This window comes from Trachemys scripta, chromosome 6 (genome assembly GCF_013100865.1).
Source record: "Trachemys scripta elegans isolate TJP31775 chromosome 6, CAS_Tse_1.0, whole genome shotgun sequence".
Taxonomy (NCBI): domain Eukaryota; kingdom Metazoa; phylum Chordata; order Testudines; family Emydidae; genus Trachemys; species Trachemys scripta.
The window spans coordinates 38,343,567-38,361,245 of NC_048303.1; the positions used below are offsets into that span (position 1 = coordinate 38,343,567).

The 17,679-nt window shown below is 42.4% G+C and overlaps 1 protein-coding gene across 1 annotated transcript in view; it reads right to left on the reverse strand.

Moving 5' to 3' along the window:
- CENPK (centromere protein K) overlaps nucleotides 1–17,679 on the reverse strand; it is a 44,494-nt gene that overhangs the window by 23,823 nt on the left and 2,992 nt on the right. Inside the window, exons 3-4 of the mRNA XM_034773663.1 lie at nucleotides 11,700–11,837; nucleotides 4,087–4,143 (exon numbers count right to left, since the gene is read on the reverse strand). Of these exons, the coding sequence (XP_034629554.1) occupies nucleotides 4,087–4,143; nucleotides 11,700–11,837 (195 nt within the window). The remainder of the gene's footprint in view (nucleotides 1–4,086; nucleotides 4,144–11,699; nucleotides 11,838–17,679) is intronic.

Below are 17,679 nucleotides of genomic sequence, written 5' to 3' on the forward strand. Positions count from 1 at the left end.
ACATAATAAAAATATCAGGAATTGAAAAATTAATGTCAGCTTTTCACTGCTTGAGAGAACCCATTATAGTAATTTTAACCAAAGGAAAAAAAACATAGAAAATATAGCCACCATACAAATATCCTGCCTAGAAAGTTACTTTTATAGGATAGACAATGCCCATTCTTCTGCAATACTGTAGCACTGTCTCGGGTCACAAAAACAGACAATTCCCTTATCAGGTCTTTATTTATATTTGACATGAAGAATGCACATACAAAAATCTGAGTACTTACAATACTAGTATACAAATAAATTCTGCCAGCCAGTAGCCTTAAAATAATCATAGAGATAATTTACTTCAGCAACAGACACTAAAAAAGAAAAATTCCAGAAAAGCCCCTTACCCAAATCATACTAAGGAACACCCACCCTTATTCTTCCCCTCTAGCCCTATCAGGCAATTGGCTTTTTCAGAGTGCCCTTGTGGTCATCAAATCTATTTTGGATGGGGAGCATGTTCCAAAGTCCCAGGGCCTTCATACATAGAGAATGCCCTGCTGGCAACACCCTTTCTTTTATAAGTAGAGGGTTATAATTTGAGTGGCTCCAGTGACTGCAGTTGGGGCAGTACGTTGTAGGGGAAGAGGCAATCTCTCAGGCAGGCAGGTTCCAGGCCACTGAAGTCTTTACAGATCATGAGCAAAAGGAAGCCAGGTAGATCCCAGAGCACTGTTATGTGCCCTGCTTAATAAAGTGAAGTCCCAAATAGAGCACATTACAGTAATCTAATCTTGAAGTGACAAAGGCATTGACAACAGTGGCAAGGTCAGCATCTGAAAGAAAAGGTCACAACCATTTTGCCAGCTGTAGATAATAAAAAGTAGACAGGTTACTGCTCTAATATGATCATCTAAAGCAGCTGAGAGGCTAACATCACCCCACAAAGTTGCAAACTCTGATGGCCAATGATGGAAGCACACTCTAGTTCCATTACCTCCACCATCATCACATCAGTCTTATATGGGTAGAGTTTCAATCAGCTCACTCTGATCTATGCTCCAATCTCAACTGCTTGTTGGCTGAGATACTAAACCACATCATCGCCAAGTTGGATGAGATAGACACATACTGTTGGGTGTCATTACTGTACTGAGAAAATAATACCCTGAGCTTGCGTACTAATCCTCTTAAATTCTATATACACGTTGAAACAGGAAGGGTGCCAGGATAACATACTGAGGCATCCATCACACAAGAGCCCTTTAGGAAGAGTAGCAATCATCCACAACTACCCACTGTGATTTCTCTTAGAGAAAAGAATAAGGCCGCTGGAAGGTACCCCATCAACATCAATTCATGATCAATGGCATCAAATGACAGATCTAAAAATACCAGCCTGGATACCTGATTTCCATCCATCAACCAATCCAGTCAATGCATTCTCTATGCCAAAGCCAGATTTACACACAGAGAAGGTACAGAGAACAGTCTAGAATCTGATCCATCCTCTTTGGAACCCCCTTTCAGGTAGTTGAAAGCAGCTATCAAATCCCACCTCATTCTTCTCTTCTGCAGACTAAACAATCCAGTTCCCTCAGCCTCTCCTCGTAAGTCATATGCTCCAGCCACCTAATCATTTTTGTTGCCCTCCGCTGGACTCTTTCCAATTTTTCCACATCCTTCTTGTAGTGTGGGGCCCAAAACTGAACACAGTACTCCAGATGAGGCCTCACCAATGTCGAATAGAGGGGAATGATCACATCTCTCGATCTGTTGGCAATGTCCCTACTTATACAGCCCAAAATGTTGTTAGCCTTCTTGGCAACAAGGGCACTCTGTTGACTCATATCCAGCTTCTCATCCACTGTAACCTCTAGGTCCTTTTCTGCAGAACTGTCCCTAGTCTGCAGCAGTGCATGGGATTCTTCCGTCCTAAGTGCAGGACTCTGCACTTGTCCTTGTTGAACCTCATCAGGTTTCTTTTGGGCCAATCCTCTAATTTGTCTAGGTCCCTCTGTATCCTATCCCTACCCTCCAGCGTATCTACCACTCCTCCCAGTTTAGTGTCATCTGCAAACTTGCTGAGAATGCAGTCCACGCCATCCTCCAGTTCATTAATGAAGATATTGAACAAAATCGGCCCCAGGACCGATCCTAGGGGCACTCCGCTTGAAACCGGCTGCCAACTAGACATGGAGCCGTTGATCACTACCCGTTGAGCCCAACGATCTAGCCAGCTTTCTATCCACCTTATAGTCCATTCATCCAGCCCATACTTCTTTAACTTGCTGGCAAGAATACTGTGGGAGACCATATCAAAAGCTTTGCTAAAGTCAAGGAATAACACGTCCACTGCTTTCCCCTCGTCCACAGAGCCAGTTATCTCCTCATAGAAGGCAATTAGGTTAGTCAGGTGCCCTTGGTGAATCAATGCTGACTGTTCCTGATCACTTTCCTCTCCTCTAAATGCTTCAGAATTGATTCCTTGAGGACCAGCTCCATGATTTTTCCAGGGACTGAAACTCAAGACCACAATTTTGTTTTTATCCCCATAATTAATTTTTATTTGTACTGGAGAGATTTTTTCCCCCAGAGTTCTACGGTGGGACAAACATATTTTACTCATTTGTCTCATCAGTTACATTTCCTGACTCTATTTTATATAAATATATGAACTGTGTGTTAAACTATTTTATTTTTATTAAGAGATTGATATAAGAAGGTAAAAACAGATTTTAATTAACAATATGGGCTTTATTCAAGAGATACCGATTCTATTTGTTCAAAAATAATTTTTGTAGCATATTCAATTTTGATTAACAAATTGAACAGTCTGACTGTATTTTATACATCCACTTTATGTTATTGCATCCTTAAGTAACTTACACATGGAGAATGGTTAAATAGAAGTGTTATTTTGTCAAATACTTGTTCTCCACTTGGCCCAGGATTAGCTCCCCTGGCATTTTACATTTATAAAACTACTCCCTTCCAGAGCTCTGGGTGCATATATAAAGTTTATAAAAACACACAACAGATTAGGACTCAACATCCGCCTTATGAATGGTCCACTCGCTGCTTATCCTACCCTCCCAAACACTACAAGGACCAAGAAGTCCATTCCCACATGCTCAAACTTGCTCCTTTGATATCCAGTTTCCTAGTTTGTGGCAGCATTACTCAACTATTTCTGCTTCCTTAAAACAGTCATGAACAGAGAGCAGCGGAGTTCCCAAGTAAACAGTACTTCTCAAGTAAACAGAGCAGACAGTAAAATACTTCTATACATAATCTCTCAGATCCCACACACACAAAAAACTCAGCACAAGACACACCTTCCCCAATAAACAGATCCATTAAAGTCTTCTCCCATTCCCTAGCAACCAACACGCCCAAATGGCTGTTAGAAAGACCTGCCTATCCCCATATTTCGCTAGGGACAACATTAAATAGTCAATTTGGTTGGCTAGCTTTGCCCATAATCAATTTGGTAAATTTAAATGCAACTTTCCTGCAATTGCTGGATAGGAGCATACTCGGAGAGTAAAATGTTCACACATTATTAACAGAGTCAATAAGGATAAAGTCGACAACTTTGTATAGGGTAAGTGAAGAATGTTAGCCTATTTCCTAAAAAAGCAAGATAATTGGTATTTGTCTGATAGAAAACTAAAAATTGTTCAGAGTCATAGGTGCCAACTTTTCCCGGCGCTGGTGGGAGCTTGCGCCCTCCCACCCCTGGCCTCGCCCCGGCCCTGCCCCCATTTCAACCCCTTCCCCAACATCTCTGCCCCGACTCTGCCCCCTCCCTGCCCCTATTGGACTCCTTTTCCAAATCCCCGCCCCGGCCCCGCCTCTTCCCTGAGCGCGCCACGTTCCCCCTTCCCCCCCCAGCGCTGCCGCTGTGAAACAGCTGTTTCGCGGCGGCAAGCACTTGAGCTAGGGGGAGAAGTGGCACGCTCAGGGGAGGAGGCAGAGGTGAGCTGGGGCGGGGAGCTGCCGGTGGGAGCAGAGCACCCACCAATTTTTCCCTGTGGGTGTTCCAGCCCCGGAGCACCCATGGAGTCGGCGACTATGCACTGAGTACAGAAAAGATGGACTTACCTGAGCATCTGATTCTGGAAGTGTTTCTATTCCTAGCAGTGTTAGCTTGCTCTGACACTTAGTAGAAAGAAAAAACAGTGATTACTTATCATTCCTTCCCTTCTTAGGCCAGCCAAATAATGATTTAAAATTCCTCCAAAATAATGTTGTTGTTTTATAGTTAGCAGTATTAACGTGGCTCCCATCACATTGCTGGAGGCCATGCCTGAGAGGACAATGACAGAATGTTTCAACAGCAGATCACAACAAAAGGGATAGGGCTGGGCCTTCACTAACTGAAGAAGTGGAAGTGGAGGCACTGGAAAAAGACGGTTGGCCACCTGGAAAGAGAGACAATAGCTGGGAAATGTCTGAGAGCAGGAGGAAGACAGAGTTCTGAATATATGGGGATCAGGTGGGAAAGGGAGGCTCAGAGACAGGACTGAAGGGAAAACTAAGAAAGAAAGGTGGGGACAAGACTGATTGGGAAAGGAATTGAGAGGGAAGTTAGTGAATCAGCGATGGCTCACACTTTAAACTAGCACTTCCCAGACTTTGTTTTCCTGAAGGAGTTCAGCATTCAAATCATGTCCTGCTTCAATCACACTGTGGGTTGTTCAAGCTCTATCCATATCTTAAATCTTTATGCTATGATACATCCTATCCTTTCTCACTTGCTTTGATAAGTCATGAAATTGTTAATGATGTTGGCATACAAAATATCATCACTGGCATCTGAGTTAGCACCCACTGAAATGAATGAGACAATTCTTGTAGAGCTATTGTTTCTGGTTCTTTGGAAACTTGGACAGACATTGCTGCCTCAATTACACTGGAGTCACATTTCAAAGTTTTATTGACTAGCATAACAGCTAAAGACTTTATTTTTCATGAAAGCTAAGACTGGAAAGCAACTGAAAACTTCTGTCCACATCCCCTGTAGTCTTCTGCACCCCCACCAGGGCAGCATGCCTCATAAATTGGGAAAAACTGATTTGAACACAAATGGCCCAATTTTCCAAGGTGCAGACAAACACAGAAGGGGGTTAATTTATTAATTTGCCAGGGTGCCAGTTACAGCTTTAAAGTGTAAAAAGCAACAGAGTCCTGTGGCACCTTTAAGACTAACAGATGTATTGGAGCATAAGCTTTCGTGGGCATTCACCCACGAAAGCTTATGCTCCAATACATCTGTTAGGCTTAAAGGTACCACAGGACTCTGTTGCTTTTTACAGATCCAGACTAACACAGCTACCCCTCTGATACTTGACTTTAAAGCTGAAATCTAACAAACTCAGTTTGCCAATATACAAGATAATCCAGTAGGATAACTCCTTTTATTGAGTACAGAGAGAGCTAGCTTACTAGTTTTAACACTGGATTTTTTCAGGTCAACTTTTAACTTGAACAGTATTTCTCAAATCAGCGCACTTACTTATTTTTAACCAACCAACCATTTATTAATTGACCCTGTACCACACTAACATACAATCAACAGTAAAATGTAGGCAATGCAAATTACCAAGATTCTTATTCCATTTACTTACAGTCAAATTCTCAGTTCCTCACACATTTATCATACTTCCAAGAATGCACTTATCTTTAAGACCTCTTTTAAGAATATGGTTACTACATTTTGACAGGATTGGTCCACATGGGATAAATTTTGAATATTAAAAGCAATTGCTTAAAAATTCTTTTCAATATCTTTTAGGCCAGTGGTTCTCAAACTTTTGTATTGGTGACCCCCTTTCACGCAACAAGCTTCTGAGTGAAACCCCCCCTTATAAATTAAAAATACTTTTTAAATATTTAACACTATTATAAATGCTGGAGGTGAGGCGGGGTTTGGGATGGAGGCCGACAGCTCACAACCCCCCCCATGTAGATCACAACCCCCAGTTTGAGAACCCGTTTTAGATCAATTTGCATGGACTTATAAAGGAATTAAAATCTAAAATATGGTTACTTGAGCTCTCGCTAGAGAGTGAAGGCTCAGCAAGATAACCTACAGGCATTTATATTAAAGACCATAAGGGTAAATACAATCTTTGAAATTAAATCTCAGCACTTCTTTTTATCCTCTTAACCCTGTGATGCAGGAAGAGTCCTTTCCACCTAGCTGGTTCAGGTGTCAGATGCATTTAGGATTCTGCAGCTGCTTGTGTTGGGTTCAGTCAACTCTCTTGAGCACATGGTAACTTCAGTTTTATAGATCATAATTTCAGGGCTGGTCGGAGGCCCATCTTCTGATTCCTATTGGACATGTGCCAAATGAGCGCTCAGATTTCAACTTAGTTTCTCTGCTGCTTCCCTTGGTATCCAGTAGATGGTGATGGTGTACAAACACATTTCTTTAATCCCTTTCTTATGAGAGGCTTTGAAAATTAGATTCATTTCACGGGTTGTATTGCACTATTTGCCCCTATTATCAATTGGGATCCCCCTTCTAAGCATTTTCTTTTAATATACCACAGTTATACCCTGGTTTATATTTTTTAATATTTCTTCTTATTTGTGACACACAATTTCTATTACTGTTAGAATTCAACAATTATTTACAATGAAAACGAACAAAATTCTTATCTCCTAAATTTGGAGGACACAGATGTAACTCACAATGCAAACAAATGTGCAGATTCTAATCTGGGGTGAAAAAGCTGTTCATGGTATATCTGATTTACAAGAAACACAATGTTTACGTTAGTTTGGGATTGAAATACTGCATAGGCAAGCAGCATATGACTCTTGTCTGGTAACTTGAAGATTTTTTTAAGGTAGGTTGGGAGGGAGAAAGAGGTTTATACACCTGCAAATTATGAGAGATTTTTGCCTTGGTGATTGACAATACCCTCATTTAGAGAGACAAGGTGGGTGAGATAATATCTTTTATTGGACCAACTTTTATTGGTGAAAGAGACAAGCTTTCAAGCCAGGCAGAGCTCTTTTTCAGGTCTCATACTCTCATTTAGTCATTTTGGTTTCTATAGTTGAGGGGGAATGACCGACCTTGGCTCATGCATGGGCCCTTAGAAAAAGTTTATCACATTATGTGAACATTTTCCTATTGTCTTCTTAGGTGGACCCCACTATGGGATAAACAGGTGCATAATATTCCAAGAAGTTAGTAATGGGCCTACAGCATCTTCACTATTAAGTTGTATGTCAGTTTCCCCTGAAAACTGCATATTTTCTCCCAAACACTACATGACTCAAGCAGTGGTTTCAAAACTTCATCCTTAATGTTTTGGAAATAAATAATAAAACATATTATATTTTGCTATGCAATAAAGGGTGAAAATGATTATAAAATAAATGGAATGTTAGATGATAAACCACACAATCTGAGCAGGTAATATGCTAATCATTAGCTCTCTAGAATTATCTGATACAGCATACAACATGCATTGGTGATGTTATGTTGACAAAAAGGAGAAAGAAAGTGGTAGCTGCAGCTATCAACTGCCATCAAAAACTGTGTGCAAGCATTTCCTTTATTGTTCTAAAGAGGTTGGGAAATCATTACACTGAACATCTTTGGTGAGGTGTAATCTAAACTGATAAAATTTTTGGATTCTCCTCAGTTTCTGAAAAATTGGTGGCAAGAGAGATCACATCATCCTAGATAAAAAATTGGAATGATATTTCTGTTGATAGTTAGGAAGAGTACTTGATAAAGCAACAGACATTATTCCCTGCAGCTTGTTTAATCCCAAGTGATGCACTATGCCAAATTATGTACATATAGTAAAGAATCCTACAGAAAAAAGGAAGTCCTAGAATATACCCGTATTTTCCGGCGTATAAGACGACTGGGCGTATAAGACGACCCCCAACTTTTCCAGTTAAAATATAGAGTTTGGGATATACTCGCCGTATAAGACTACCCCTCTTCCAACGCACATCAAAAAAAAATTTAAAAAACATCAGATTTGATTTCAATATGGTAATTTTAATTCAAATGCTTATGACATGCAGGTACTTAGCAGGAAAACTGTCACTTATAAACATAAGGCTGTTTGTCATCAAACATGTAAACATAAAACAGTGCAAGTGGATTAAACTTTTCCTAATTCACTCTAAAGCTGAAAGGAAGGATAAGACAATAAACACATGGGAGCTGCCATGCTGTTTGTTTTCTAAGCTGTCAACCAAACTGGAACTGATGAAGATAGGAGGAAGATAACAAACAAGAGAGAGAGAGCAAGTGCCGGGCAAGTCCCTGGCGAGTTAGCAACGCCCATCATAACTGCAAGCTACGGTATTTTTACAGGTTTTGCTGGCGTGACAGTTTCCCTTTAAAAGCCTTCAAAATCCTCCTGTTCGTCATCTGATATCATAAGTACATCAATGACATCTTGTGATACATTTGTAAGGCAGTCATCGTATGGATCGAATTCCGTATCAGATGGTGTGGTCTCAGCTTCGGCTTCCTCTTCATCTTGCCACAAGTAGTCGTCCTCCATACCATCTAATGAATTTGATATGCCACACTTCTTGAAAGACTTGATTACTGTTTCTGCATCAATATCATTCCAGGCTTTTATGACAAACTTGCACAAAACATCCAACTGTGGAGCACGCATGTTTCCTCCTTTTGTGAATGACTTTTCGCCGCTAACCATCCATTCATTCCACTGTTCTTGAATGTGATCTTTAAATGGCTTGTTTAGGCACACATCCAGTGGCTGTACCAACGATGTCAATCCTGCAGGAATAACTGCCGCATCTGTGTTTAGTCTTGCAAGCATTTGCTTGGTGTTGGGAGTTAAATGAGCCCTGAACATATCCCACACCAGTAGACTACATTTTTGAATAAGTCCAGCTGGTCGCCTGCTCCATACATTATCAAGCCATAGCTTTACCCCTTCTTCATCCATCCAGCCTTTTTCATTCACATGTACAAAACAACCAACAGGGAACTTGAATTTCGGCATTGTTTTTCTTTTAAAAATAATCATTGGTCTCAGTTTGGCGCCATCAGCTGTGCATCCTAGTACCACCGTAAAACTGGACTTCTTATGTCCTGTTGTTTTAATTAAAATTGTTTTTTCACCTTTTTGATGGACAGTTTTATTTCCAACCATATCAAAATTCATTGGAGTTTCATCCATATTTCCAATACTACTTAACGCATAGCCATGTTTAGTGCGCTGTTGTATTACGTATCGATGGAAACTATTTACTTTGCTATCAAGATCTGCAGGTAATTTTGGGGCAATTTTCATCTTTTGCCTCAGTACCATATTATGCCTTCCCATGAATCTAGTACACCAGGATACAGTGGCCTTAAATCTGTTGCTGTGATCTGGGTTAGATTTGGCCCACTGAAGTGCAAACAAATGTATTTTATTTCGTGTCACTACATAACCGTTTTGGCGATGCTCATTCACCATGTCTGCTACATGTTTTTCGAGTTCTGGCCAATGTGGAGTGCCTCTTCTTAATGTACACTTACCCCTTGGCATACTCTTTAATGCTTTTTCATTTGTTTTCCAGTCCCGAACCATCTTTTCTGTTACTCCATATTGTCTTTCAGCAGCGCAGTTATTATGTTCCATGGCAAAGTTTACAACTTTAAGTTTGAAACTGGCTTCATATTTCTTTCTTCTTGCTGGTGGAGCCATGATGGGGTTTTGACTGTTGGACATTTGTATACTGTACTGTATGTACTGGTGCTATACTGTATGAACAGGTACAGATACTGGTGCTGTACTGTATGCGGTACCCAGTATACAACAACCAGCCAATCACGGCAAGCGATGTACCTTACCGGCGATTGGCTGGTTGTTGTATACAAAGCCTGCTTGGATTGGTCAGCTCTCCCTGCCTGCCCAGCCCTTCCTGTCTCCAAGACTATCAGAGCGGTAGCGCAAACACGCCTCTTTCACCCGTCTGGCCCGCCCTTGTATCCTATTACCTCCTTCTCTGCCTCTCAGATCTCGCACCTGCGCGCCTGCGCCGCTTCACTGCAGTCCTCAGGAGCGAGATCTGAGAGGCAGAGAAGGAGGTATGGTAATAGGATACAAGGGCGGGCCAGACGGGTGAAAGAGGCGTGTTTTTCTGGGCACAGCGCCGCTCTCTCTCTTTTTTCCATACCCCGGGCGTCCCGGACGCCTGCAGCTTGCTCTGCCCTTCACTTACACCTTCCCGGTGAGGCGCCCCCTCACCTCGTCATCGGGCGGGGATGCGGCCGCGGCCGTTTTTGAGCTCCCCCCACCATATGCGGCGACCGCAGATTCTCCAGTCCGGCTCGGAAGTTTCAGCACCCGCCCTATAAGACGACACCCGGCGTATAAGACGACCCCCGACTTTTGAGAAGATTTTCCTGGGTTAAAAAGTAGTCTTATACGCCAGAAAATACAGTACTTATGATTAGACATTATTTCTTTATGTACAGCCCCCAATATTTACATACATTTAACATATTTTATTGTAGGTCACAAGTATTTAAACCATTTTTTATTTTGACTTTTTAAAGAGGTGCTTCCTATTTCAAAAATGTCAATAACGGAGCGAAAATCACTGAAGAAAATATTGCAAGTAGTTCTTGAAGTAAAATTGACAGCACAGATTATTCATGTGCATTAGTTGGGTTATCGTTTTATTTATCTTATTACCAATAAACAGTACTCAAAATAATATACTATCATATATGAATACTACATAAAATCTGTTAAACCATTCAGAATCAAAGTACCATAATTTAGAACATAACTGTTCCTTTCACATCCAATTGAATTAGAATGGGTGTATTATCATCTTTCAGAATGTATAGTGATTCCTCAAAACCATTTAAAAAAAAAATCAGACAAAGGATTCTGCTTTTTTTTTTTTTTTTAAGTAACAATAAAAATGTGGATAGGCAGCACAGTTTAATGGTTAAGGCATTGGCTTGGAAGTCAGAAAACCTGAATTCTATTCCTAGTGTTGCCACTGACCATTGACCTTTGGCAATTAACATCACTGCTCTGTAAACCTCTGCCTCCCTCTGTCTATCTCTCATCTATTCAGTATTTGTACGTCTAGCACAGAGGTCCCCAACATGGTGCCTGCGGGCACCATGGCGCCCACCGGGGCATCTAAGTGCACCCGCGTACTGGCCAGTGGACGAGCATCCGCCGAAATGCCGCCGAGAAGCGGCAACGTCAATAGGTGTCGCTGCTGGCGGCATTTCGGCGGCGACACTTCTGGATGATGCTGCTTCTCGGCGATGACGCCTATTGACGTTGCCGCTTCTCGGCGGCATTTCAGTGGATGCTCGTCCGCCGCTACGATCCTCCGTGGTTCGTTGTCTGGCACCCGCCAGACAAAAAAGGTTGGGGACCACTGGTCTAGCACAATGGAGTCCCAATCTCAGCTGTGCCCACTAAGCACTAATTCAAAACAAATAATAATAGTTAATATTTTTATTTGTTTTTAAACTTACACTACATTAGATTCTGTTAATCTAAAATAGACATAATATCAATACTGCAAACAAAAAGTCACATTATAATGGATCCCTCAGTGCCATTTACACTTTCACTTTTGGCCTGTATTCTGTATTATTTTCTCCCAGTCTTCTCTGAGAGAATACATTGTTTTGAAGATGATATACAATAAACTTAGTCTATTACTAATGATATACATACCTCTTCCATCTGCCTCCATATCTCCTCACATTCATCCAAGAGTTCTTCTTTGGCATCTATAGAATACACTGTATTACTGGTGATTGTTGGAGCCAGATCATGTTGGTATGATGACATATGTTTTGCCAATTTCTCAGACTATGAACAAGCAGAAAATAATTGTCACTGTATGGAACTGAAATAATTAGGAAAGGATAGAGAATCATATCCACAGCAAAACAGGGAAAGAAGTATGATTTTTCTTAACCCTTCAGTTATTAACACTTAATAGAAATCCTAGTAGCGTACAAACATTAATTAACAGCAATTAGCTCTATTAGTGAAGTAAAATTTTAAAACAAACAAAGCACCAATATGTTGAGGTTCCCTCAGAGACCTTTTCCACTTGGCTTATTCAGGACACTTTGTCAGTTCTGGAAGAAGACTTCATCTAGTTCTCTGGGACCCAAAAAACTCAGTTCAACTACAGGTATCTTTATCTGGCATATTGCAAAGCTACACTGAGCTGATTAGACTCAAGAGCATACCACACTTCCCAAGTTACGTAGAAAATCTCTTCTTTTATACCCATTTAGACATTACATTGCATTTACTATACACTGCATCACGTGTGAAGTATGCTTTAACCATGCATTGTCCACACTCGACCTCATCTCTACATTCCAAACTTACCTTGTCCAGGGAACCATTTCCTAACAATGTGTGTTCTCCCTCTTAGCTGGCTCAGATATTCTGTTTTTAGCATGACCTTTTAACGTATCTTATTTAGCACAAACATTCTGTTTTCAGTTTAATGATCTGCTTATCTCCCTAATTCTATCCTCCAAGAAATAAGGCCTCCCTCCATGTGTTACTCACTCATGTCAGGCCAGGCCTCAGCTACATAATATAGCTATATATTGTATTCTAACACAAAATTCCCATTTTTCAAAGTGCTTGATGTCATCTGTCCTCATGTTTTCCTTTGTCCTCTGTTGGGAGACTTTATTAATGAAACAATGAGATAGTAACAACAGGTGAACACCTACAAAAAGGTATTTTTTTCTTCCTCAGAACTGAAATAACCACAAGTTACCTTCAAGTGCCATAGTATTACAGAACACAGGGTGACTTGAACTCTGGATTCCCATAAAATCTACATATTTCACCATTTGTTAACATTTAGTATAGCCACCACATAATCTTCAGGGCCAATAATTACTACAAAAGTACACAATCACCATACTAGAAAGTAATAGTTACGTATGCCCTAATAATCAAGATGATGAGAACTATGCTAGTCTGGTTCAACAATACATGAAACCAGAACTGTTTCAGCCTAACAGAGTTGAGGGGAAGGATGGAACTAGACTGAGGCCTAGTCTACACTACAAAGTTCAATTGACATATGCCACATTAGGTCGAGTTAATAATGTATGTGTCTACACTACCGAGTTCCTTCCACCAACTTAAAGCGCTTCTAAAGTCAACTTCTGTACTCCACCTCTGTGAGAGGCGTAGTGCTTAAGTCGACATCCACATGTCGACATGGGGATAGCGTAGACACTGTGCCATGTAATTCGAATGAACTGGCCTCCAGGAGGTGCTCCACTGTGACCGCTCTGGAGAATACTTTCAACTCCACTGCACTTCTGCCAGGTACACAGGAAACAGCCATCCCCCTGTTAAAGCCCCAGCAACTTTTGAATTTTCATTTCCTGTTTAATCGGCGTAGAGAGCTCGTCAGCACAGCTGATCATGGATGTTCAGTGTGGAGCACACAGGAGGTGGTGGATATTATTGCTGTGTGGGGAGAAGAGTGTGCAGGCAGAGCTCCGATCCAGCAGAAGAAATGCTAACATCTATGCCAAAATTGTGCGGGGCATGGGAAAGAATGGCTACACCAGGAACACACAGCAGTGCCGCGTGAAAATAAAGGAGCTTCGGCAAGCGTACCAGAAGACAAGGGAGGCAAACAGTCGCTCTGGTTCTGAGCCTCAGACATGCTGCTTCTATGAGGAGCTGCATGCGATTCTTGGCAGTGACTCCATCACTACTCCAAAATGCTCTGTGGATACCTCCCAGGAGCCCTGGGCGACAACGAGGAGGACATTGTTGAAGAGGAAAGGGGAGAATGCATGGCAGGCAAGCGGAGGATCCATTCTCCCTGACAGCCAAGAACTTTTTCTAAACTCTGGAACCCATCCCCTCACAGGACCAATTGTCAGTGGAGCATGATGCTGTGGAATGCACCTCTGGTGAGTACACATTTTCAATCAAACTTTGGGGGTTACATGATATTATTTTTAATGCTGAATCTGAATAAAAAAATTGGGATAGTGGTTATCGGTGGCCACTCCAACTATGCAGAGGGTGCTCTCCAAAAAAGACTGTTTATGTGCATGGGGATGGCCCTGGAATCCTCCACAGAGATCTCTAGGAAGCTTTCATGGAATTACTCTGCAATCCTTTGGGATTACTCTGGGAAGGGCTGCCTTATTTCATTCACCATGGTAGGACGCTTTCCCATGCCACTCCAGTATTTAACTCTTCTGGCATCATTGCAGCACACAGAAGTGCAGCATAAGGACCAGGTCTGTACTCAGATGCTTGCAGCATCTGCTCCCTTTCTGCCTCTGTTTCCCTCAGGAGAGTGATATCGCATGTGATCACCTAGGGGAAACGGGGGGGAAGTTTTAAATGCTAGCCCTTAAACTGCAAGCGATTCAATAAGTAATCCACCCGTTTGGTGAATTCTGTGTCATACAACCACGCTTTCCCGAGCCCTGGTTGTGGCTGGAAGGTATCACCGTGTATTGCAGCCAGCATTTTAAGAAGCGGGGGGAGGGATCACGACGCTTCCTGTTTGTCTCCCTTCCACCCCAACCCGATGCCGATTTTGTAACAATCAAATCTGTGGGGCTTTACACTGGTGCCTGTCCTCAAGCACATCCAGGTTGCTATGGGAAAGGGGGCTGTGTTGAGGTTGGAACCATTGATCCCAAGGATGTCTTAAAAAAACTTCAGTACAAGACCTCTTGCCCATGCCTCATGGCATCACTCACCATGGCTGTAGCAGCAAACCGACTCTTGCAGTAGCCAGCGGTTCTGATTACGTTGTGGCTTGCAGGGATGTGCATTGAGGGGTGTTTCTTTTATAAAAACATTTAACCTTGCACCAGAAACAATGTATGCGCTGTCAATGCTACCCTTGTACTTTGTATTCTTTGCAGATGAAACCTTGTCCATAGACGCGTCTTCCAAACCGGAATAGAGACTTTCCCAGATTAGCAGGTGGAAAAAGAAGACTCTGGAGGACATATTCAATGAGTTAATGCATGCCTCTGAGAGTGACAAGACGGAGCTCAGCGCATGAAGGATTGCCCTGTCTGACAGCCTGCACAACAACTGCGAGGACAAGAGAGCATGAAGGGAACACGAGCGTGACATGCAGGACAAAATGGTGCGGCTTATGAGGGAGCAGACAGCCATGTTGAGGCATCTGGTTGAGGTTCAAGGCAGCTGTACACTAGAGAACCACCGCAGCCTATGCTGAACCTGCAGCCATCGTCGCCAACTTCCATATCTTCCTCTCCCAGGCGTCCTAGGATGAAGGGTGGGGGGAGAGTCCGGTATCCCTTGCACCAGGGGAGGATACAAGGACCAGAAGGCGCCCATTCCTACACCTTTGATTGTTATTGCAATGCAATTGTAAGCAAGCTGTCATTGTCTCCCTCCTTCCCCATCCACGTGTTATCAGCCCTTTTGCCCCAGGTTATCTTACTTTTCTTTGCTGTCTCTCAGTGTTTGTGAGCATAATAAAAATTAATGGATTGAGGAGAAAAGGCTCTTTATTTATTCAGCACACTGTGGTTAGCGGGGGTGTAGTTTACCGGGGAGTACATGCAATGAAGGGGACATCTTGGTAAGGAACAACACACGAGTGTCACATTACTGTGTGTCTTTGATTAAATGAAACTAGTTTTCAAAGCCTCACAGAGACGTAGTGTCCCTCACTGTGCTCTTCTTATTGCCCTGGTGTCTGGCTGCTTGAAATTGGCTGCCAGGCGATCTGCCTCAATTCTCTACCCCACCGGAAACTTTTCTCCCTTTGTTTCACAGATATTACGGAGCACACAGCAACAACAATGGGATGTTGCTTTCACTGAGGTCTAACCTAGTAAGCAAATTACACCACCGGGCTTTTAAACATCCAAAGGCACATTCCACCACCATTCTGCACTTTCTCAGCCTATGGTTGAACCGCTCCTTACTGCTGTCCAGGCTGCTTGTGTACGGCTTAATAAGTCATGGGAGCAAGGAGTAGGCTGGGTCTCCCAGGATCACAACTGACATTTCAACATCACCAATTGTTATTTTGCAGTCTGGAAAGAAAGTTCCTGCTTGCAGCTTTCTGAACACACCAGAGTTTCTAAAGATGCATGCATCATACACCTTTCCCGACCATCCCACATTGATGTTGGTGAAACGACCCCTGTGATCCACCAGCGCTTTCAACACCATTGAGAAGTACCTCTTTGGCAAGATGGTCTGGTGCCAAGATAGGGATATGTGTTCCGTCTATCACTCCAACACAGTTAGGGAATCCCATCGCGGCAAAACCATCCGCTATGTCCTGCATGTTGCCCAGAGTCACTACCTTTCTTAGAAGTGCATTGATTGCCCTGGAAACTTGGATCACAACAGACCCCACAGTAGATTTATTCACTCCAAATTGATTCCCCACTGACCGGTAGCAGTCTGGCGTTGGAAGCGTCCACAGTTATCGCCACTTGCTTCTCAACTGTCAGAGCAGCTCTCATTTTAGTATTGCTGCGCTTGAAGACTGGGGAAAACTCTTCGCACAGTTCCACGAAAGTGGCCTTACACATTCATAACGATGCAGTCCCACCAGTCAGTGCTTCTTTACCGAGCCCAGAAGCAGGGCTCTACCGTGTCAAGGTGATGAGTGACTGTCACCAGCATTTGCGAATTGCTCCGCTCCATGGCTTCCAGCAGAGCTTGGGTGGCATCACATTGTTCCATTGGTGGCTCCTGCCTCAGCTGAGCAAATACTGCAGGATAAGGCGTGAGGTGTTTGTAATGCTCACAACAGTGTACAGTTGACCAGGGTCCATGCTTGCTGTGCTATGGCATCTGCGCAGGTAACCCAGACTTAGGAAAAAAGGCTTGGTTTGTTTGCCATTGATTTCAGGGAGGGAGGGAGAGAGTTAGGTAAGTGCAACATGGGAGGCTAATGCCATGTTTCCATAGCCACCCACACAAATGTTTTGGTCCCATGAGGCATTGCAAGCCCAACCGAACATTCCACTTGGCTCCAGGTACTGTGGGATAGCTACCCAAAGTGCAGCACTCCATGAGTCAATGCAAGCCCTGCTAGTGAGAATGTGCTCTGCTGACACAAAGAGCATAGTGAGGACATGCAAAATCGACTTGCTTAAATTGGAGGCGCAATGTCGACTTAAATAAAATCAACCTAATTTTGTAGTGCAGATATATCCTGAGTCTCGGATCTTGGTTTGACATCCTGTGTGACCTTGGGCACTTCACATACGCCTAGTCCTGTTAACTCCTATGCATAACTAACTTTGTGCACATGGAAATTCTCAATGAGCGCAGGTCTACACACAAAGATAAAGTTACTCATCTATGTAAGTGTTTGAAGGATCAAGGCCTTAATCTCTGTGCTTCAATTTCCCATTTGTAAAATGGGAAGCATTACTAATACTTCCTTTCTTCACAAGAAAGCTGAGGACAGAAAATATGACTAATCATTACATTTTTTAATGAATGAAAACATGTACTTTGCCCTTTATAAAAAAGGTAGGTAAACCAAAATAATTATGCTGCTATAAACTGTCTAAAATCCAGGAGTGAGATTACTCAGTAAGAAACAAATGCTGTTCTTTTTTAAAATACTTCAATGGACACCAGGTTTAAAAAAAAAAAAAATGGATTTAGTTTTCCCTACAAAGGGAAT